The sequence below is a fragment of the Mesoplodon densirostris genome, chromosome 5 (genome assembly GCF_025265405.1).
Source record: "Mesoplodon densirostris isolate mMesDen1 chromosome 5, mMesDen1 primary haplotype, whole genome shotgun sequence".
NCBI classification, from domain to species: Eukaryota; Metazoa; Chordata; class Mammalia; order Artiodactyla; family Ziphiidae; genus Mesoplodon; species Mesoplodon densirostris.
Window position 1 is genome coordinate 31,338,530 of NC_082665.1, and position 23,851 is coordinate 31,362,380.

A 23,851-nucleotide genomic window follows, 5' to 3' on the forward strand; every position below is an offset into this window, starting at 1 on the left:
TAATAAAGTAGCAGAGCCGAGCCTCAAACCCAGGCCTCTGACTAAGCCCATTATTTTACCCACAATACCATATTGCCTCCCCGTCAAAAAGTAATAGTTCCATAAACATTTATTAAATGGAAGTTCTAGGTATCGTGAAAGGAACTGGGCAAACAGTGGAGAGGAACTAGAGTGCACCTAGAAATAGAAAATAGTGTGAAGGTCCTAAGATGGAAAAGAGCTTGCTATGTTCCAGGACCTGAGGAAAGGCCAGTGTGTATGTGAATTATGATTGAGAGGGCAAAGATGAGACAGTAGAGATCTTTAGAGAATAAACCACACAGAAGAAAAGAGGAGGGTAGTTAACATTCTGCCTGGATTTCCTGGAACTGTCCTGCCATAATTATGAAGAATGCTTCCATTTACTTTCTCAAGTGTTTAGTATGGAAGATAAAATAATAATAGGTAAGGTTAAAGATTTTAGATTTCAGAAGGAATGAATAAATTTTTCCCCAGCTACTTGTGATATTAGCAGGGAAACGAGCAGGCTTAGAGTCCAAACTCCATACCCAGCACTTTTATCAACTGACAACATTCCCAGTGATGAACTGAAGCCATATCTCCTAGAAGTTTAGTGAAGCAAAGGTCTTCCTTTTAAGTAAATGTGCAAAAAACCCTTTCAAGGGCTGTATTAGCCATGTGCTTTAGACATCACTGGATAAATATATGTAACATCTGATTTTTTTAGGATCCACTAATTCATTTTGAAAATTAACCCATTTGCCAACCTCTGATTTTCTTATTTGGCCCACATTTAATACACGTATTTTGCCTTGCATTCAGAACAGTTATAATTTGATTGTTCATTGAAATTATCAAGAAAAAAGTTTCTAATTTTACCATTTGTAGAAAGTTTGGGGAAGAGTGAGGTGAAGTGGCTGATATGTGGTGCATGAAAATGGCCCAAATTAGGAATTATAATAATTTGTGAATTATAATAATTTGTGAATTTTAATAATCTGGCATCACAAATAGCTTTGATTAGAACTAAACAATAAAGGTTTGGCAGGCTTTCTGATAAATCTTACTTATTAAGTTTTGGTACCCTCCCAGGCAGAGAAGCTAAAACAATCACATGCAACTAGGTGGTTATCTCCATATAGGGAGTTGGCACCTCACCAAGCAGGAAGGAAGTGGCTCTGTTTATTTTTTATCCATGACTATTTTGAGAGTAAAATTGTACTGAGTCTTAGTCCTAGGAATAACCATGGAGCCCAGAAAATAAAAATATAGCAAAAAACTCCGAGGGCAATTTGATTTATTCCCTTATTGCTGAGCATATACTCTGTGGCTGACCAAGGCTACAGGGTATGAGGAAGAGGAGGATTTTTCTCTAAACCTCCATACTTAATATGACTTCTTTCTAGTTTCATGTAAGATATGAAGGTTTGATTAGAGTTTACATGAATTTCAAAATATTTGAACACTTTTGGGGAAAACATACTTATAATAAATTTTCATCATGAGAACTCAGTATCACTTACACCTTAAAAAGATATCCATTATTTGTTCTTTGGTATCAGTTTGTTTTCACAGAGTATATGGCAAGGTTGGACGGGGACCTGTGGAGTTAGCATCAGGAATAAAAGAAATTGTGCTACTCATAGGTTCAAGCACATTGTTCGCTGGTTGTTGTCAATGATATAATATGAATTTTCTGAAATAATTTAAATGTGGTCGCTAGCACATTTGCATTCATAAAAAGTGCTTGGATATGCTTCTTGCTTCCTCTTCTCCTGCTTAGCTGTCAAAATATGGTGATGATTTTGAAGATTTACAGTAGATGGGTAATGAGATTGCTGAATATTAACCGCAGCGTTCAGAATTCATTTGGTAGCAAAAGAAAAGAAGGTTGCTGGGTCTTTGGGATAGAGTAGAGAGATGATAGAGCTTTTTTTTAAATCAGCCAATTAAAAAATAAATATGCTATGTTCTGGATTAGGAAACATTTCAAAGTTCTTGTCATGTAGTAATCAAATAGAACATTTCCCAAAGGTCAAATTACATCCATTTCAGCAAAATTCCTGAAGCTTACAGTAATGCCCATATTTTGAAGTGTGGTTTGCAAATCTTAATATTAGATAGGAAAGACTAAAGAGCCCACAGGCATGTGGAACATGATTTTTTATTATGTAAATTTCAGGTGTACAACATTATAGTTCAACAGCTGCATATACTACAGAGTGATCACCTCCACAGATTTATAAAAAATACTTTCATTGTTGCATTTGAATTCAAGTAAGTCTCATGCAGTTATGCTTTGGTCTATGTTCCTGTGTAAAACAGGGAAATAAACAGCATACTCTCCCAGTGGTCATTTTTAAGTTCATGAATTATGGTGAGATTCACTGTTACACTCTAAATCAGACCACTAGTGATTATGGTTATGAAATGTGTTGTTAAAATAGGTGAAATGATGGAAATTGTGAAATCAGCAGAATCATGTTGAAAGCCCATTATAACATGTAGGTCAGTTATTCAGAAATTTGTTGAGTTTCAGGTAGACGGGAAAAAAGATAGAGCAATAGTAGTTTCAAAGTAACTGGCATTCTTGACAAGGAAGGTTGACCTTGACCTTCTCCTTCCAACCCTCATTTCATCAGCAGGGGTGAGATTACTTTGAGACCTTGCCAATAGGTAATAAATAACACATAAATTCCAGGACACCCTTGCACTGTAGGGTGCCCTAATGTGTAATAATCCTTAGACTATTGAGTTTATAACTCATGACATCTGGCAGTTACTTGGCATTGTAATTCATGCTGATCAGGCACATTAGAATACACCATGGGAGAGAAATATCAGATCACTAACCCATTGATACTAGGAAAGGGTGAAATGACAGAGGTACACAGCTGCGCAGACTGTGTCCCTCTGTGAACTGTGCAATGTTAGAATGCTGTAAAAGCTAATGCCTTCAGATAAGGACTAACAAGGCGGGAGGAGAGTAGTAATCTATTGGGATCCAGAATAAAGCAGCACATTAATATTTACTTGATAGCACTTTATTTCTTTATTCAAATGGACAGATGTAGCATTAAGGCAGTAATGAATCTTGAAGTTTGAATTTAAATAAATACTTATGTATATTTTATTTTACTTTTATTTTTTGTGCGGTACGCGGGCCTCTCACTGTTGTGGCCTCTCCCGTTGCGGAGCACAGGCTCCGGACGCGCAGGCCCAGCTGCCATGGCTCACGGGCCCAGCTGCTCTGCGGCATGTGGGATCTTCTCGGACCGGGGCACGAACCCGTGTCCACTGCATTGGCAGGTGGACTCTCAACCACTGTGCCACCAGGGAAGCCCACTTACGTATATTTTAAATTTAACTGTGCACTTAAATAAATATATAAGTATATTGAATTAAATTTTTTTACAGATATATATATACAAATTATATATATATATAAAATATAAAAAAGATTTGTCCCTTTCAATTTTTTGTTTTCTTTGGTCTTACAGTGAGAGCTAAATGAGGCAAAAAAGAGTGTGCTAAAAAAGTGAGAAATAGTGGGCCAAAAAAAAGATACATTCCACAAAGCACCTGTAACAAGCCTTCCTGATACCTAGAAGCCTAACTGCCTTAGCTGAAGACTTGAGGCTCATGGGACATGAGCCAGATTGAAGAGCTAGAAGCAGACAGATGGTTATTTGTGATCGTCCTGTAAATGTAAATGCTGTAAAGATGTTGTGATTATTTATTTATTTATTAATGCCCCAACCCAGATTTAGAGAAAGTAGGAGGCAGTATTTTAGCTTGAAATAATCTGGGATTTCCCTTTGTTACCATCTTGAGAAACATCACTTAATGCTTTTTTTTAGGACTAATCTGTGTAGTTCTGAATTTTAAATTCAATGTATTATTTCTTCCAATATCCAGAGTTATAGCTATCTCTGTGACTGAGATTGAAATTAGCAAAAGGGCAGGTGCTGGAAGGAGGTTGGGTAGCAAAGTAGAACATTTTGGGGATGTGGAGAGTTTTTGTTTTACAGTAGAGGAAGGCCGCCTTGAACACATTTTGGCCAGTACCCTCAATTCTACACACCGTTCTCCTCCTGATGTACTATTATATTTGGACACACCCTCTAAGTTCCCCTCATGCCTTTGAGTTTTCTGTGATTCTGGAAACATCAATCCCACATGAACAATTTTGTGGACAATGGCACTTTAAGAAAAAAGAGGAACTGATTAAACATTAATTAGCCTCAATCCACAACTTCCTCACAAGCTAATGGATAGGGTATGCAGATCCCTGTCAAATATCAGATGCTAGGCTTTGCCAAAAATAGGACTTCCAAGTGTTGAAGGAGTGCCAACTGCTGGCTCCTTAACTCAAACCAAAGGAAATGATTACCAGAGACAGGCCTCGAGTCTGCCGTGGTCAGATGTCACCAGTTTGCAGTGCCACATGTGATCCAAGAGTTTATGAATGATCTCAACTCTTGGTCCCCAAGGAGAACATATGCATTACAGAGGTTACGGATACAAATTACAGAGAGCATGATGTTTCCATGCAATTTCTAAGAATCCTTCAGCAAGTTTTAAACATTAATGGAAAACATTAAGGAAGGCTTGGCACTCTTAGGGGGACTTCAAATTATATTGTGGATGAGGATAGAACAGGGCTAAAAAAAGGATTTGAGAATAAAGACTTGGCTAAGAAATTTGGAGCTGGCCATTCCTCTTGGATGACTTGTGTGTTTGTGTGTTTTATTCCCTGCAGAATTCGAGGCTTCACAAAATGCTATGACTTGAAAATGAGCAAGTCACAGGGTATCCCTGTTCATTTATCATGCTCCAATTCATACCACTGGTTTATCTGGATCATTTGCTGAGTGAATTTGCTTGCACAGGGAATCTTAGTGGGATGAGGGGTGAGAGCTTCTCATTTTGGAATTGTCAGCATGTTGCAGAGGTGCCAGAGTGTCAGCTTGCACAGCGGTAGCAGGATGTCTCCCCACTGAGTTCTTTCTTTCCCATTCCCCTTCTGTGCAGAATAAACCACTTATGACTTGTTCCCTAAATATCAGATCTTATTGTCTATTTAGCTGGTGGCTGGCATGTCCATTCTGACCAAATCTTGTTTGATTGTACCAAATATAATAAAGTAGTTTGTTGTGAATGATGGTTCCTCTTTAGATTTATTAGGTCTTTTGGTCTTTGCAACTTCAGAAAAATACAAAATTATTGTAACTTATCCATGTAGAGCTTTCAGTTGAAGGGGGAAACTCAATTTCAACTGGCCTAAAAATGAAAGAAAACTTCTTTAGATCCCATATGTAGAAAGTCCAGATTTAACACAGTCTTCAGAATTGGTTTGTTCAGTTATGGCATCAAGAACCCAGATATTTTTTCTAGTGTGCGGAGCCTGTTTCATTCTGAGGCTGGAGCTCCCCCTGGGGTCAGAGCATGGCTGTCAACACCAGCCATTTACTGCAGCAGGACAAGACAGTGCACTTTCCTGGGAAGTAGAGGACCTGAACTTCAGGCTGGCTGGGATTACACCCGATCATTCCCCATGGTGAGAGGTGCTGCTGGTGATAAGGATAGGAAAATAATGTGTACCAGTTATAGAAATGGCTATCACTATTCTTCCTAACCTACTGTAATATTTACTATGATATACTATAATTTGTGCTAGCAGTTTTATTGGTTGCACATAAATATGTTGTTCCTTTGAGTGATTGATTTCTGACCTTTTTGAACTGCCTGGCTTTTATTTTAGAGATATACGAGCTTGTAGGTAGGCAAGTCAAGTGCACTGTCTCTTAAATCCTACCAACTTAAATTGTTCTTCAGAAATGACATTTTGAAATCAAATTAAAACACTGTAGTGTATTTTATACAATAAGAAAAAGACTGTAACACACCCTTTGAAGAGGAGTTCATCAATTCAATCAACCTGTCAAGTATACTTGATGAACTCGTCTGATGCCCTTCAAGATGGGAGCCCTGGGCTTCCCTGGTGGCGCAGTGGTTGAGAATCTGCCTGCCAATGCAGGGGACATGGGTTCGAGCCCTGGTCTGGGAAGATCCCACATGCCGTGGAACAACTAGGCCTGTGAGCCACAACTACTGAGCCTGCGTGTCTGGAGCCTGTGCTCCACAACAAGAGAGGCCGAGATAGTGAAAGGCCCGCACACCGCGATGAAGAGTGGCCCCCGCTCGCCGCAACTAGAGAAAGCCCTCGCACAGAAACGAAGACCCAACACAGCCAAAAATAAATAAATATATATATAAAAAAAGATGGGAGGCCTGTGGTGGGTTACCTAGTCCCGTGTAAGTGTAAAAGAAAAAACTTTTCAGATGAGTGAATCTGAAGCTGATGCTGAAGGAACAGTATGTGTTTGAAGAAAGAAATAGGAAAAAGTAAGGGAACAAAGAGGTATCTGGGGAAGATTTTCAAGCAGAAAGGCCATATATGCTAATGTGCACCGATAATTAGATGTTCCTCTGTGCGTCTACGGCAAGAGGGTAGCAGAAATGTATGTGATGAGCGTGGAAATATAAACACAAAGACCTGATTCTATACAACATTTGATATCACATTAAGAAGATAATTTTTTCTTAAAAGCCATTTAAAAAGTTGTGAAAAAGGAATTGATGTGATCATATGTGCACTTTAGCAAACTCATAATAGCCACAATAGAGAGATTAAAAGAGAAATCAGAGAAAAAATTTAAGTAGGATACCCTGGAAGTAATTAAGGAAGAGATAAGGACATCCTGAACTGGGGCAGTGGGGACAAAAGCAATAGATACAGGCGATATTACAAATCATTGTAGCATATGACTGTGCGTAGGGTCTAGAGTCAGATCTGCAGGGTTCAGACTCTGTACTTGTCCGCCACAATAGGTCATTCCGAATGACCTATGACATATCCATGATGCCAGGTTTTGCACATAGTGTGTACTCATTAAATATTAGCTATTATTGTAGGGCAATTACTTTTAGAATAGGGAGATCAAAGTGTTACTGTGTGTGCTGCTGATTTAAAAAAACAAGTTTAAAAAAAATTCTTGTTATTTCATATATTATGCATGACTAAATGCTTCTGATGGTCCTTTTAAGTATCAAGATTTACTCAAATTTTGTATTCTTTTTTTTTTTTTTTTTTTTTTTTGCTGTACGCGGGCCTCTCACTGCTGTGGCCTCTCCCGTTGCGGAGCACAGGCTCCGGACACACAGGCTCCGCGGCCATGGCTCGCGGGCCCAGCCGCTCCGCGGCATGTGGGATCTTCCGGGATCGGGGCACGAACCCGTGTCCCCTGCATCGGCAGGCGGACTCTCAACCACTGCGCCACCAGGGAAGCCCAAATTTTGTATTCTTAAATTGAAATATGCACTGGATGGGCATCTCTTGGAACCAGTCGTCAGTCTTCTACTGAGAAGTCTCTTGCTGCACAGCTCTGACAGCTCAGGTGCACATACAGAGAGAAATCCTGCTGGCATGGAAAGCCTTGTGATCAGCATTGCTTTGAGTTGCCAGAGGTTTCAACTGCTGCTAACTATGCTTTTAATTACCTATCTCTTTTAAAATTACCTTTCCCATGATCAGTTTAATTTGTTGCGGATGGTCTTTTTATCTGATGGTGTGTATGAATACTTTCATCCATAATGTTTTAGGCTCTACATTTTTAATAACTGCTTGGAAGCATGTGTAGGTTGTAAGACAGAAATGTATCTTTCAGAAGTCTGCTAATTATGCAGTCTCATTTCATTATTATTGCTAATTTATTTTAAAATGATGAAATGTCAGAGTAATGATTTGCCTTGTCTCTGTTGACTGAGGCAAAAAAAGAATTTTGAGAACTATTGAATTAGGACAGAAAGGAGAGGACTTGGTGAGCTAAAGAATATGAGACAGTAAGAAGCAAGTGTCCAAGAGGTCTGTTCTAAAGGGATACCTAGATGTGAAGCTGTTTTCAGGGCACTGTATTAGTTACCTATTGCTGTATCACAAATTACCACAAAACGTAGTAGCTTAAAACAACACACATTTATTTTCTAACTGTCAGTGGGTCAGGAACCCAGACATGAGTTAACTTAGTCTTCTGCTAAGGATCTCTCACAATGCTGCAATGCAGATGTTGGTCAGGGCCGTGGTCTCATGTAAAGGCTCAACTGCAGAAGTTTCTGTTCCCGAATTTCAGTAGTTGCTGGCAGGATTTGAGCTCTCAAGGGATGTGGACTGAAGCCTCAGTTACTTGCTTACCGTTGGCTGAAAGCTGCCTTCGGGTCATTGCCAAATGGGCCTCTACATCGAGCAGTGTGGCATCTTGCATGATCAGAGGAAGCACACGAGGAGAGAGGGAGAGAGAGAGAGACAGAAAGACAGACAGAACCAAAAAGATGAAACTTACAACATTTTGTAACCTAATTTTTTTTTTTTTTTTTTTTTTTTTTTTTTTTGCGGTACACGGGCCTCTCACTGTTGTGGCCTCTCCCGTTGTGGACCACAGGCTCCGGACGCACAGGCTCAGCGGCCATGGCTCACGGGCCCAGCTGCTCTGCGGCATGTGGCATCTTCCCAGACCGGGGCACAAACTCGTGTCCCCTGCATCGGCAGGTGGACTCTCAACCACTGAGCCACCAGGGAAACCCCTGTAACCTACTTTTTGAAATGACATTCCATCACTTCATTAAAGGCATTTCACCAGGTCCAGCCCACAGTTAAGGGGAGGGGATGAGATAAAGAAATAAATACCAAGAGGGAGAGGTTATTGCGGAGCATTAGAGAACAAACCTACCACAGGCACCGTCATGTCATTTCTGTTTTATACAGTATTCCTTAACCATTTTATAAGACACTGCCAAGCACATTGTAGTATTCAGTGTCTTCCTGTAGAATTGAATTAATTTGTTACAAATCTTTACGTCATGAATAGGAACTCTATCATATCAAGCACAGTAGTAATTCAGAATTTATTGATCTTCCAGAATAACTTTCTAAGTCACCGTGCATGTCAATGTAAAAAAAATTCAAGTCTAACCCAGGTTATGACTAGCTTAGTGAAGTCTCATTTGTGTTTTCAGCTCATATAGAGAAATGAATAGTTGGGTTCTAGCCAACTAGATTTCTATTTTTCCCACAGGGAGATTTGAACCCTTGTATTCTAAACTTAGATCTGCAAGCAAGTACTATATCAAAAGTGTACCTATTATATCTTTTTTTCTTTAAAGTACAACTTACCTCTACCCTGCCCCCAGCTTTTGTCTTTTTAACCAGATTCTTTTCAGTTCATCATGTTTATTTCTCTTCACCCTATTTAAAGACTTGTTTGGAGCTTTAGGTAAACACATATTGTTGCATGTTCTTGTTTTGGCTTACTTGTCAAGCCACATTGAAAATATGGCTCCCAGTTCTTTCTAGAATAGGAGCTTAATGAGAAAAAATATATAGACTCAATTTGGACTTGCTTTGCTTTTTTACATTTACAGGACTGTTTTAGTTCCCATTATCTAACATACATAAATCCTTTACTGTAGAGAACACCTTCTATTTTTTATCACTTGCCATAAAGCAGAGGGCAAAATCCAAGACAGAAATGAATAATTAGCAAAAATTTGGAAACAATAAATATTTCATTTAATTTTGTTTACATTTGTGAATGGGTATACAAACCTCAGAAACACAGAAGCAGGTATCAGAACATTTATACAATTTGAGATGAGGAAAAATGACTTTCTATTTCCTAAGACAGATTCTATATTTGTTTGCTGTGCTAGAACCTGCTGAAAGGGTTGTTTCTCTCTTGAATGTTTTATTTGAGAGAGAGAGAGAGAGAGAGAGAGAGAGAGAGAGAGAAGAAACACATTTTATTACCCCCAAAGATGTAAAAGAAATGGGTAAAAGAAATGGTATCACTAAGCAAAAATGAATTACTCTAGAAACCCCAAAGAGCATTTTACAAGTTGAAGAGGGTACATTACCAATTATACTATTATCTCACTCTACTCTCTGGGTGAATAGTCGGAAACCCTAAAATTACAGTTGATGTTAGATTTCTTGGCTTCATTTGCAAATTGGAGTCATTTTCTTTTTTTGTCAATGCCATAAACACACGTTATATTGTTTAAGGGCAGCAGCCCCTAGTTTGTTATGCTATTTTTCTCCTTTTTATCCCCCATATCAAAAGACCTTTTTTTTCTCTCTCTCTTAATTTAGCTTGTTGCAGATTGATGTAATACTGTGTTTATGAATCATTTGCAGTGGTCTTAAGTACCATTTGATCAGAGGCTTTTTGGCTTACTTGTCAGTAGACCAGTTCCGGAGAAGGTTCTCCAACTGGCCAGATGTGTCATTTTGATTGAAAGCCTGCCAAAACACCATTTGCTGTCAGTACCGGATATTGTAGGGGTGCTCACCACCCTGTTACCATATTTTTTCGGGTCTTAACATTGAATAAATAGGCAGCTGTTCTGTATTCAGAATATAAATGAGTCACCAGCTTTCTCTACCTTGAGGATTTACCTGCAGTAGGGAACCACAGTGTTAACCCCTTCTTACCCTGCTGTCTGAACATCACATTTAAATGCACACTTCTCTCAGCCCATTCAGAAGCAAACCCCTATGCATATAAATCACATCTTTCTTGACAGTTAGACAACAGAACCGAAAAATGTGCAGTTCATTGTGCTAAAATGGAACACATTTCCTCAGCAGCTAAAGCAGTAAATTAATCAGCTTATAAACCAAGAGTGAGCAATTTGTGCTGAATTCTTTCTTACTGCTCCTTCAATAGGAGACAAGGTTCTCTAATCTCATAAAGGGCATGACTTCATTAAGATGGAAAACCATGTTGTAGGAGACAAGAAAAGCAAAGCCTTAAAAGTCACTCAGTTGTCTCTCTGGACCTATTTTCAGGACAGGGGATTTTTATTTATTTGGAAAATGACAATTAACCTGGAGACTTGGCCCAACAAAGAAGCAGAGTGCTGAAGTGGGTCTCATTACAGGACATGAAAGGCAGTTGGTTTGACCTAATCCACATTTGCAGCAGATGATTTACATAACAAGCTAGCACAAGCTGCCCAATTTTGATTTCAAATAGCTGACCAATTTCAAATAGCTTGACCAATTTATATCTAGAAAATGTATGTGTATGTTCATATGTATATATGTATGCAGGTGTGTGTATATATATGTACACATGAATAACACACATACATATACATGCATATATTTGTGTTGGGGGCTTATTTTTTTACCCCAACGTACATTGGGAAAAACCTTGTCTGTATTAGAATATCAAATAGGAAAAGTCAAGGCAGTTACAAAAAGCAGAGGCAATTGTGTTATATGGTATATTAGCTGGTCTCAACTGCATTTTTTTATTGAAGTATTGTTGACTTACAATATTATATTAGTTTCAGGTGTACAAGTAGTGATTAAATATTTTCACAGATTACACACCTTACAAAGTTATTATAAAATATTGACTATATTCCCTGTGCTGTACATTACTTCCTTGTAACTTATTTATTTTATAACTGGTAGCTTGTACCATTTAATTCTCCTTCACCTGTTTTCTCAACTGCTTTTTCTAATGTTTACCTAAAATAGATATAGTCCTTATTTGCTAAATAAAACCAGCATTCTTCAGTCTGATAGTACCGAGTCATTTCTCCAGGCTTTTCATTTTGCCAGGGGAAGAAAAGTGCACAGATAGACAGGTGACATTTGGAGAGCCACGCATGCCAGATTTTCGGAGGTTACAACGGAGGTCCAACCTGCTGTTCTCCTAATGAAAGGAGGGGAAATTCAGGCTGGCAAAACCGCTATAAGGGATATCTCTGCTCCGAATGTCACGCTGCCCAGATGTCGCTCGGCAGGTGGAGATGCAGACAGAATGAAAATGTAGCCCTGTGTATGTGGGTGCTAGTGCATTGCAAGGGTGAACAATGAGTCTATCTTCAGAAGTGTAATGAAAGCAGTGTGGATCTTGTCCATATTCATGTCACGAGAAAGGGCTTTCTCAAGGAGTTCTCACCCCACTTCCCCTCCCAGACTGAACAGGCATACATGCTCCCAGACCACGTGCACATGACTTGTTTCAGGGCTTTAAGTATAACAAGTATAACAACTTATTTTAATGCATTTATATACACGTATGTATACGTATATGCTTTTTAAATAGAAAATGGGGTCATACTGCATAAACAGTTTTGTACCTTGAGTTTGTATTAAATGTCAAAACTATATCATGAATGTGTCTCATTTTATTTTCTTTAGGCTTATCTCATTTTAAACTCAGATTTTATAGCAAAGGTTCATAATCATAGTTAATCATTTCCCTGTTGATGAAGTGCTTAGATTGGCTCTAACATATTTGAAGATGGGCGTGGTTCTGTTCTCAGTAAATACCAGTAAATTTTATTAGAACAAAGTAAGTTAAGACTTGAAGTTACCTTTTGTAAGGGAAAGCTAAAGTTACTGTCATTGAGTTTTCTTTTACTACAATTGTTTTTCTTCAGTGTTACGAGATGACTTCCGGCAAAATCCCACAGATGTTGTAGTGGCAGCTGGAGAGCCTGCAATCCTGGAGTGCCAACCTCCCCGGGGACACCCAGAACCCACCATCTACTGGAAAAAAGATAAAATTCGAATTGATGACAAGGAAGAAAGAATAAGTGTGAGTTAAACTAAAATGGACCCCTAGAGAGATTGAATATCAAGGCTTAAAATGGATGTATTTCATTATTTTATTTATATTATTTATAATATTTTATTTATATTATTTATTATTTCTTGTTAATAAAGTTGTAGAACTGTATTTGAGTGCTAATTACTATATACACTGTATTGAAAGGACTGAAAAAAGATAACCAAAAATAAAAACTTTGGAATGAGGCTTCAAAGAGTCAAATATTATATAAATCAAGTGTATATGATATATTAATAACTGGACCAATGTGAATATGTAAATATATCTTTGCAGTAGAATAGTGATGTCGAAGCTCTTTTTAAAATCTCCAAATACGTCTGTTGATCATGCAATACATAAGTGTCAAAGTGTAAATGTAACCATAAACTGTATTAACTAGAACATTTCTTTTCATACTACTTTCAAAATTATAAGAGGAAATAATTTGAGGTGATAAATATTTCAAGCTCTTTTCCAGTTTTGCCAATGTAATATTTATAACTAAAATATTATATGAGAACTCATTTCAAAGTTTAAGAGATAGAAAGTAAAATCAGTGTAAAAATAACTGCCCGGTTTTGCAGTTTAACCCTTGTAGAAAAATAGTCTGTTTTCAAGGGAAATGGATGATCAGGCTAATCAGTCAATTAATATTCAAAATGGAACACCCAGAAAATGGTAAAAACGTAGAGAAATGGCATCTAGTTATTTTATTTTTTCAGAGGATCCATTCAACATGTGTATGTGAAGTTTGTGAGAGCAGTCCACTGAAATAGTAGATAATGCCTCAACCTTCTGACATGGTTCTTACTATAATTTTTATACTCAGTACAATAACTGAGAATTAATATATTTTATTTAAAATAATGTCTCAACGAAACAAATGTACCATTTCTATCAAAAAGTCCATATTTTCTGGGTGTCTGCTCTCTTTAAAAATATCTTATAAATGAGGTTTTATTCTTATGTGTACATTGCGATTACATCATAACACAGGACGAGAGAGGCCATGCAAAAGATCACAACATATTCCATATGATTCTGGCTTGAACTGTTGACACTGTGAGGATCTACAGTGAAAGATAATTTGGTTCCCAATGGTCTGTGCTCGGGTACCAAACTTATGAAAATGTGCTCCTGTTCAAGATCTTCTTTTTCATGTTTGTAATCATTTAGCTTTTGCTTTGTAACAAATCACCCCAAAATACCATAATTTATAATAACCATTGCATTTACACTATGATTCTGTCGGTAAGCTGACAGTTCTTTGCTCTGTGCTAGCTTGGTTGATCTTTGCTAGGCTTTCTCATGCTTCTGTGGCTTGTTTAAACGTGTGCTGGCAGCTGGGATGATCTAGGATAACTTTACTCACATGGCTGGCCATTGACTGTCTCTCAGCTGGCCATCTTGGTTCTTCTCCTCACGGCCTCTCATCTTCCAGCAGGCTAGCTCGGGCTAGTTCTCATACAGGTCTCAGGGTTCCAACTGCAGCAAGAGAAGGCAAGTCCCTATATGTGAGTGCCTTTCTTCTGGTGAAATGTTGCTTTAGTTCCACTGGTCAAATCAAATCAAATCATATCGTCACACTCAGCTTCGGGAAAAGGAGAAATGGCCTCCGTGGTTTAAACCTATCATTTATTATGCTCTACTGCATACAGTTGAGAATAGGTTGACTATGTTTTCTTCCTAAGTAAAAAAAAAATGTTGAAAATCCCTTTCTATGACATGGCTAGTTTTAGAGACTGAATAAATCTGATGAAAACGTACCTACTTGAGTTTTGTCTGCCTGTGAAATTAAAATTAAAGGAGGAAACCAGCATATTCTTACCTCATATCTCTTTAAGAACACTCAGTCATTGTAAAGTTAAGATTGTTGAACTAGATAAATAATAAAAGAAATTTTAATTGGAAAAGAAGCTATAAGCTGATGATTCACTTACTGAAAACCTTATTCTGCTTTAATGTACCCTTTAACTAACAGACATTTTAACATTATTACATTTGTTTATTCAAACAAAAATGCTTCTCATTTAAGAAACATTTAGGGACCACATATTAGAAGCCAATGGTTTGTACCAAGTCATACTCATCATTCAAAAAAAAGTTTTGTTTTTATTCAACCTGACCTCCTCTTCAAAAGTTATCTCATAAATACAGTTAAGATGAGGCAAAGATAATTTTAATACTAACAGTTGAAATGTAAACTCCATGAAAGCAGAGATTTTTACTATTTGGTTGACTATTGAATCTCAAAGGCCTAGAACACCACCCAGCCCATAGAGGTACGCAACAAATACTCACTGATTTCCTCCGAGTCAATTAGATTTCATTATATTATCCAAAGCAGATGTTTAGTACTTCGTTCTGATGACAAATGTCAATAGAAATTCATTCAACAGAATCTCAGAGTGAAGACCAACCACTGTGGTTTAATGGGGGCAGTCTCAAGATTCAAAATAGGACCAGGAATGAGAGAGGAAGGCTACCTTAAAGAAGCATTCTCTAGAAAGGGAATATGGAGGCTTATATTGAGGGTGAATTTAAGAGAAGAAAGTATACACGCAGATGCCAAAATAGTGGGAGAGTTTTGTGTCTTAGACACTCAGCTATTTCTTTTAGAGAAAAAAAAATGTGCTTAAATATTTAAAATTATTTATTAATGACCTTTCTTTCTCTGTTTCTTTTCCTTTCCATTTTCTTTCTTTTCAATTTTAACAGATCCGTGGTGGAAAACTAATGATCTCCAATACCAGGAAAAGTGATGCAGGGATGTATACCTGTGTTGGCACCAATATGGTGGGAGAAAGAGACAGTGATCCAGCAGAGCTGACTGTCTTTGGTAAAACTCTCTTTTAAATTATAAATTGCTATTTACTACCTACTTTTCCTTTTCCTTTAAATATTTTTGCTAATACCAAACACCAGGCCACACAGGGACAGTTACTTATGACTTGTGGTGAGCTCAATAGACTAGAATTGTCTTGTTTTCTGGTTCTGTCTTTCAGCTGAAATCTTTGATGTGAAGAAAATTAAACTTTTGAAACATTAATTTACCTACGTTATTCATATATATTTATAGGATTTTGCCTTTCATCAGGATGTAAAAAACTGTCCTTTCTCAAAATCTATTTGAGAGATTATATACATTTAAAGTTTATCACTCGTTCCATTGTGATGCATTTATCAAGTATTTATTATGTGCATGACACAGGGTAAGGTTTTTAAAAATTAGAGAGTGCAGTGTATAGCCATTTCACTTGTTTTCTAATTTAAAAAAATTCAGATTGAGCTATTTGCAGTTTTACCTCATGGTAAAAAGACTAGCTTGCTAGTTATACACACGCAATCAAAATTAGAAAAAAATTGCTCAACTATTTTGCTATAATATTTATGTTTCTTCAACTTAAAAACCAAAGGACTCTTTAGCTGGAGTAATTCAATTAGCTAGTGAAAACATGATTAGATCTGTATCATAGAAATAGTGGAGAATGCATTAGGAAGGAGAAAATTGGAGGTAGTAAAGATGGCCAATTAAACGAAAGTAAAGAAAATGCTACAGGGCAGCTGTGGAAAATTGAAAGAGAAATACAATGGAAGAAAATTGGGGAAAATGGGGATCCTAAAGATGCTGGAAAATGAAACATTCCTTTAGATGACACTGAAGTCCCACTGAAGTCCCATTCAAGTATCTGTATGGAAATATATATGTATACACACAAACACACTCACATACACATATGTATACACACACACATATATAGATGCATGTGTATATCTATCTCTCTATATATATGAATAAAAGAGTCACTTTTGCAGATATTATGATTTCTTTTTTAAATACAAGAGATAATTGTGAATTTCAAATTACTTTTTTGTGTGTGCCAGTAAAATAATCTTCTGAATCTGTGCATGGTATGATAAGATCCTATGTCATTACTCCAGAACACACTGAGGTAGCATCAGAATCTGTCATACATCCCTAAAGATACTTCTTTTGCAGTTTGGGATGTGCCACCCGTGGTATAAAGGGATCCCATGCTGCGATGCAAAAAAAAAAAGAGCCATATTATGGTTTCCATTACATTTAGAGAGTTAGGGGTGGTTTATGAATATGTACTAGAGTGCAGGCCTCTCTTTTCAATTGCTCTGAGTATCAGGTAATCTCTGGTAATACTCCTTGTGGATACTAAGCAGCTTGAAGTCCCAAATGACAAAACCAGTATCCCATAATTCATTAAAGGAATTGAACAGTAAAAATAAAACTGTTCAAAGTATGCATGTAAATTTCTGTCCTACAGAGAGCTCAGACAATATCAGTTTGCCCTTACATTTTATGCAGTTATCTATGTATAAGAGTCTCAAAATGTGCTTTACTCCATAATGAATAAAATACAGTTTTGCCTGCTAAGATATGAAATTAGCGGTCACTGAACATTAGCATTGAAAACCCACAAGTACAGCTATTCTATTTAAAGAAACACTCATCTCTATTCTTCTGTAGTTACCACCAGCTTTGGAGGAGAAATATGTTTCATTACAGCAGTATATATTGCCTTCAGAAGAAAATTGAAAGGGTTTAGTGTTATTACCCAAGCAATTAGACTTACAAATGTGACTTGTGTTATGAAATATTCACCCTACTTTCTCTAAAAACATGATGAGAACTACAGGATATCCCTAAATATGTCAGGAGTTACAGGGGGGACTTCTAAATTATTTTGAAAGTAGCTATAAACCAAAAAGATTGAATTTGTCTACAGGCAGTTCTTCTGGAACAATTTGTTTAGGAAGCTGAGAAACATTTATCTCATGGTGTAAACTAGTCAGAACTGACCTAAGTACAATATTAAGTTGAAGGAAAAACCAGAATTCCATAATTGATAAGAAAACAACATCCAAACCTAGAATTAAAACATAAAAAGAGTAGTGATGGTCTAAATCAAGATTGTGACAAGTATTGCATGGGAAAGACCCCTTCCTGTACCTTGATTCCCCAATTCTTAGAGAAAATAAAATAACTAGTGTGCTATGTATAGTGAGGCCTTCTTTGGTTTATTTTGATGCCCTATATCCAGAAAATGTTTTCTAGTAAACCTATCTGTATTTCATCATTGTTAGATATTCTATCTCTGGTGGGAGGTTTATAAACGTAAAACTGGTTCATGACAGTTTACCTCTCCTCTCTCAATTATATTTTCATGTAGCAACACTTCTGCCTCTAAAACTCTGGCTACTATGACAACTCTGTACTCTTCCAGCTTTTAAATGGAAGTTTTTAAATGTCCTTTGCAACTCCATCTTTAAGATATGTAATACAGAAAAAGTAACTGATGATATTTAATTGTTCAAAAATATAATTCACTTATAATGGCAAGGAAACCAATGAAAAGGTTAAAGGGTCTTTACCAATACAATAGCCATCTACAAGTATTTTGACTCTTTAATAAGTGGGATTGGACTTAGAAGTTTTTTAGTTTGAAAATTGCAAATTATGCTTTAAAAATCTGCACTTTAGGAAAAGTCTTAATCAGTGTGACTTAATTTTCAAAATGTTACTCTGCCATACTCTCTGAATCATCTATGCTGTTTGTTCTTCTTTAATATTTGCTGACCATAAAGTAACATCCTAGTTAAGTGGCAGTACCAAATCTAAAAATTAGAAGTAGGTATCACAGTGTAGAAGGATACTAAAATCTATGGCGCAGTCTAGATGTCTTCATAAAGAATACTTTGTAGCAATTTACATATATTAATTAAATTCTAGGGATCCTGAAGACAGAGAAACTAGAGTTGAAGTACATAATTAAATTTCCAGTTATGGATAGGTTTGGGATATCTGTTATCTAGAATTTACTATCATTAAAAAGCAACTAAAAATAAGATTTTTTTCCTAATGATTTTTAAATGTTTGTAAAAGTAATACATGAAAAAATATTTTCTGTGTTACATTTCTAATAGACATTAGAAGTATTGCAAAACTTATGATGAAATACAGAAAGAGCTTGCAACCTTCCCTCCTCCCAACACACATACACACATGCACATTTCTCATCTTTGAACATTCCTGTAAGCCTGTTTTATCTTTTTCTTCTGGGATTTATTTCCATATTTCTATGTGCTTATTCTGCAATTTTATACATTTTAACTTCTTATTTGGGAAGATGATGATCTGACCCACTTATACTCCCTTCCCCAACTTCTCACCTGTACTTTCCCTTCTTTCTGTCTTTTCCCTTCTTTGTCTTTTCAGTATATTGACTTTAGAAACATTGACTATATTAATATTTAGAATTTAAGTTATTATAACCTTGTAAATATTGACTGTGAGCTAAGTGTTATGCTATTATAATGGCATTACTTTTCTGGCACTATATTTGGTCTTCTTTGAATTAATAATAAATCCATTTTTCCTTTTACTTATGTTTATCTATGCCTGTCATGAATTCTTCTTGAAATCTTCAACAGAAGGTTTAAAATTCTCTAAATTCTATTTAGCTATTAAGTATACTCTTGCTACAGCCATCCTGGAGGTGTCAGACTTCTGCCCAGTCCAACGAAGCTGGATTCTATTTAGATCTACCCCAGAAACTTCATTCTGATATTCATCTTCCCTTTTCTTTGATGCTGGATTCCCGGTTTCCTATATCCTGTATTTTTCTTTTCTTGTTTAACTCCTATATTCAGAACAGGGTTTCCCTCCTGATTTCTCCTTGACTAGAACCTAGAGCACATTCCAGACCAAACTATCTTTATTCAATCCAAAACTTAATGGATACTTCGGCTGGTTATAGAATTCAAGTTTAAAAAAATATTTTTGTTCCAAATATTAAGGTCGCCACTTCAATATCATTTTGCTTCCATCGTTTCTGTTGAGGAGTCTACTGTACTTTTGATTCCTATGCGATCATTTTCCTTTTTTTTTTTTTTCTCTTTCCAAACTTTACTTAGTACCTTCTCTTTATCCCATGGTTCTGAAATGTTTCAATACCATGCCTCATTTTGGAACTTTTTTCTTTTACTGGTTCGACACTTACTGAGCAATCTCAATCTAAAAACGTTCTATTCAAACAAGTCAATGAAATATACTGTCCATTTTTTCTATTCCATTTCTCTGTCAAGCATAAATTCATTAATGTGATGTTAAATCTCCTAGATCTTTCTTTTCTTGAAATATTCCTTATTTATAGCATCTTGTTCTTATTTCATGGATGTTTTAACTTATCTTGCATTTCAGGATTTTAACAATATTCTTTTTCTTAAATAAAATTTTCTCATGATGCATTCCTCCTTTTCTTCTAAGTTCCTTTCCCTGACCTCTCACCTGCATTGTTCTGTCTTTTACACTGGAGGCTTTCTTCAGATGACTATTTTCTTCGGGATGAGGATAGCGGTTGGGTCTGGTTATATTGATATTCAGTTATTGAGTGAGAGAGAATAGTTGATGGCCTGAGTGTAGTTGAGATACTGTGAGACAAAGCTATGAGGGAAGAAATCTCGGAACCAAACCTTAGGAAATATCTCTGTGTTATTGATAACTTGTGGCCTTCATTTAAGAATTTAAAACATAAGATGTTATTAAAATCAATGTGATTGTTAAGAGCAATTTAGTTCTTTTAAATAATATTAACTTGAAAACTTTAAAACAGTAAAATATTTCTCATTTGTTCACTTATTTAATAAATATCTTTTGAACACCTACTATGTGCCAGGCTCTGAGTGTTTAAATAGAGTAGGGAAATGAATAGACAGGTCCCCTGCTTTCAGTAAGACTCTCATATCATATCAGCAATAACACGAAACTTTGCCTCTAAAACATGGTGATAAAGGCATTCTTTTCCCTCTGAGAATATTTACCTATGTTTGCTTTTGCTTCACAGGATGGTTTCTTTCAGACAAAGAAAATTCTTGGCAAGAAGAGAAATTAGTACAGCAAGGATTTATTTAATCACAGTCAGGCAGACTGATCATTATCATCCAGTCTATATTGGAAGGGCACAGTAATTCACATTCAATGGCTATCATAACCCCCTGCCCCTCACACATACCCATTTAAAAAAGGAGACATACTACGACTAGCCATCTCACTTTCCAGTGTAATAGACACTACTGGGTGGCGGATCCTTCTGGGTCAACTGAAGTTAAGATAAGATTTACAAGCAGTGGTTAGGTCTCATGTGTTTTCACTGCATAGCTTTGGTCTTAGAGGACTTAATGGACTCTACCTATATAATTATTGCCATAATGCTACTTTTATAATGTCAAGCAAAGTTTATTTTTAAATTGTTAAGGTTGTCCTAGTAATAGCTGTCACAGCACAGCCTTTGCCAATTTTACAGCCATAGTCAATGACTGAATACAGTTGAAAGAAATTTGTTCTCTGGACACTTAATTTCCTTCATTGTAGCATGTAAGTAAGAAAGTTAAGAGATATTATGCAACCACATTTCAGATTTATGGTTTTGGGGTTGAAGTGAATATTTTGCTTTCTGAGTATTATTGACGTAACCACAAGGAGACTTGGCATTTTATTTTATTACAGTTGCATACGAAGCTGGATTTTCCACAGTGCCAATTTGGAACTAAATTAACCTGGCTACTTGAGACCTGTACTTTACATAGTACCACACTGCCAAAGAACACTGCTATCTCAAGAGAGTTTAACTTTATAAGCAAACTATGCAGGTGATTCAAATCCAGTTAATCTCACAATTAAAAAATGTTAATTGCATTGGCAAAGACATTGCCTCTGATCACGCTATGGCTATATAATTAAGGGACAGGCCATTCAGAGGGACTCTAATCTCATTGATAAACCTTCAGCAAATAGCCCTTGAGATGTCTACCTGTGTTTCAATGTGTGATCAGCCATAAGGTAACAACGTAGAAAAATCAGTGACCTTATTTTGACATGCCTTAAAATTTGGTTTGCTTGTTAGTCAGTAGTTCAAGATGTTTCATGGATATTTATTGTAGTTGTACAGAGCTTCATGGAGTACAAACTTCATGGGGCATTAATGGGTATTGAATGTGGTCAGTTATCCACTTGCTGGATGCTTCTCTTGTCATCTTACTTTCTAATCTTTCTAACTACATTATTTGCAGATGATTTTTACACAAAACAGTAAACCCCAAGATAATTCCTTGTAATTTTTGTAATTTGTGTCTGAAAGGGGTGTGGTTTTGTGTTTGGCTATGGTAGCAGTAGCCCCTGCAAAGGTAAAGCATTTAAAAATACATTTCTGCCTGTATAACTTATTTAGTCTTGAATACTCATATTTTTGATTCTCAGATTTTCTGGAAATAAAGTCTAGTTAAGTAAACTGAAAATAATTCCTACCAAAAAATGTCTTTCCATCTAAATAAATGTTAAGCAAACCTACAGTTTTTAACATACTGTTTTGTTGTGGGCTGTTAAAATTACAAAGTAGAAGATGAACTTAATATAATTAGCAGAAAACAACTGAAATAATGAATAACACAATTTAGAGATAATTGCTGCAACAGGTGCTATGGAAATTCTCAGAACAATTTTTTAAAAGTTGTGACCAAATTCCAATGAATTGGTAAATTTCAATGTTACTTTGTTGGAAGGCACAACCTCAGGTACATTCAGGTATAAAACCCTTTCTGATGTACCATGTATATGCAAATGACTTTCTTCTGGGTTATTCTTTGCATTGTCCTTTTTTTTTAATCAATTGAATTGCATTTTCCACCATAAACCAATGTTAGGCTTCCAAAAATTCTATACCACATAGTCTCCTGTGGTTATCTAGTTGCTAGGCAACTAAACTCTGCTTGAGGGCAGAAGAGAATAGACAAAGTTCCTTGCAAAGTTCTCCACCCCTACTTCGTTCATCAGAACAGCAGCAGGGAACCCCATAACTTTCTTCCTTCTTGAAATTGTAAATCAGGTGCTTCCACGTGTCTCCATACAAGACAGTGGGACTTAGAACAGGTATGATAACCAAAAAAATCCTCAAGGACCCTAATGGTGTCCTCTGAACGAAGAGATAATTTTAGTTTTGTGGCAACGCTTTCAAAGTTTGCTCTTTGAACTAATTATACTCATATGTTGCAATTTTGTGACTGGTGGCATGTTAAAGGAAACATACAATAACTTTGCCTGAAGATATTCATGTGCATTTTAGTGGAACTAATCTATATACTCTTATGCAATTTACTTTGTAGTCAGCATCATGCCATGAAAATTTTCCATGTTAGAGAGAGAGATGCAGAGATAGCATTAACATCCCAAGGTACGATTTTGCCGCAATTTATCCTAAAATCCCGGATTTTCCAATACTGCCAACATTGCTGCAATGATCCTATATTGTTCTTATCTCTTGTCGCAGTTATCAATGATCGAAGTTACTGTTCTGTATTATTTGTATTGTGGAGTGTCTGCAAGTAATGACTATTTTGGTTCTTCTCCAATACTCACACTTTCCTTCTTCTTCTTACTGATTATTAATGTCAGCATGTCCATTTTGTTCCTGATTGTATTAAGCATGACTTTAGTATATTACTTTTAAAGAATAATTTTTGCATTTAGTTTCTGATAAAATATTTTCATTATACTTAAGAAGTTTCTTGTGATTCCTTCTTTATTTAGAATTTTTTTAATCCACAGGTTCTCTATGTCTATAGATGTAATCATATTTATTTTCTCCTCTCTGTAATATAAGTAGCCTCCTTTACCATATTAATTATGAATGAATTTGACTTCAAGTAACAGAAGGCTAACAATGGCTTAAGTGTAAGGGGTCCATTTTTTCATATCTACCATATCTGCAATGAAAGGATTGACACAGTCACACACCATATCCATACCTTACCTGCCACTTTGTTCCAGTTTGCCAAATGGAAATCTAAGAATCTTTCTAGACTTTCCTTCCACATCTGATTGATCACCCAGTTCTGGTATCTCTTCATTCTGTTCCCTCTTCCATATCCCTAGAACCACTGTGTCAGTTCTAAGCTGAAATAATTTCTTACAATAACTGTTTGACCTAATTCACTGCTTCATATTCTCTTCTAATTCATTTTTCACAGATCTGCCAACATGATTGTTTTCATATGCTTATTAAAAATGCTGCTTCCTTAGTTAAAATCTTTCAACATCTGTCTATCACCTTTAGGGCAGAGCTCACATTCCTTGACGT

General features: G+C 36.3%; 1 protein-coding gene across 1 annotated transcript in view; it reads left to right on the plus strand.

The window, feature by feature from the left end:
* The window catches only part of ROBO2 (roundabout guidance receptor 2), a 595,733-nt gene that overhangs the window by 423,907 nt on the left and 147,975 nt on the right, over window positions 1–23,851 (plus strand). Inside the window, exons 3-4 of the mRNA XM_060098793.1 lie at window positions 12,517–12,674; window positions 15,405–15,525. Coding sequence (XP_059954776.1) covers window positions 12,517–12,674; window positions 15,405–15,525 — 279 coding nt within the window. The remainder of the gene's footprint in view (window positions 1–12,516; window positions 12,675–15,404; window positions 15,526–23,851) is intronic.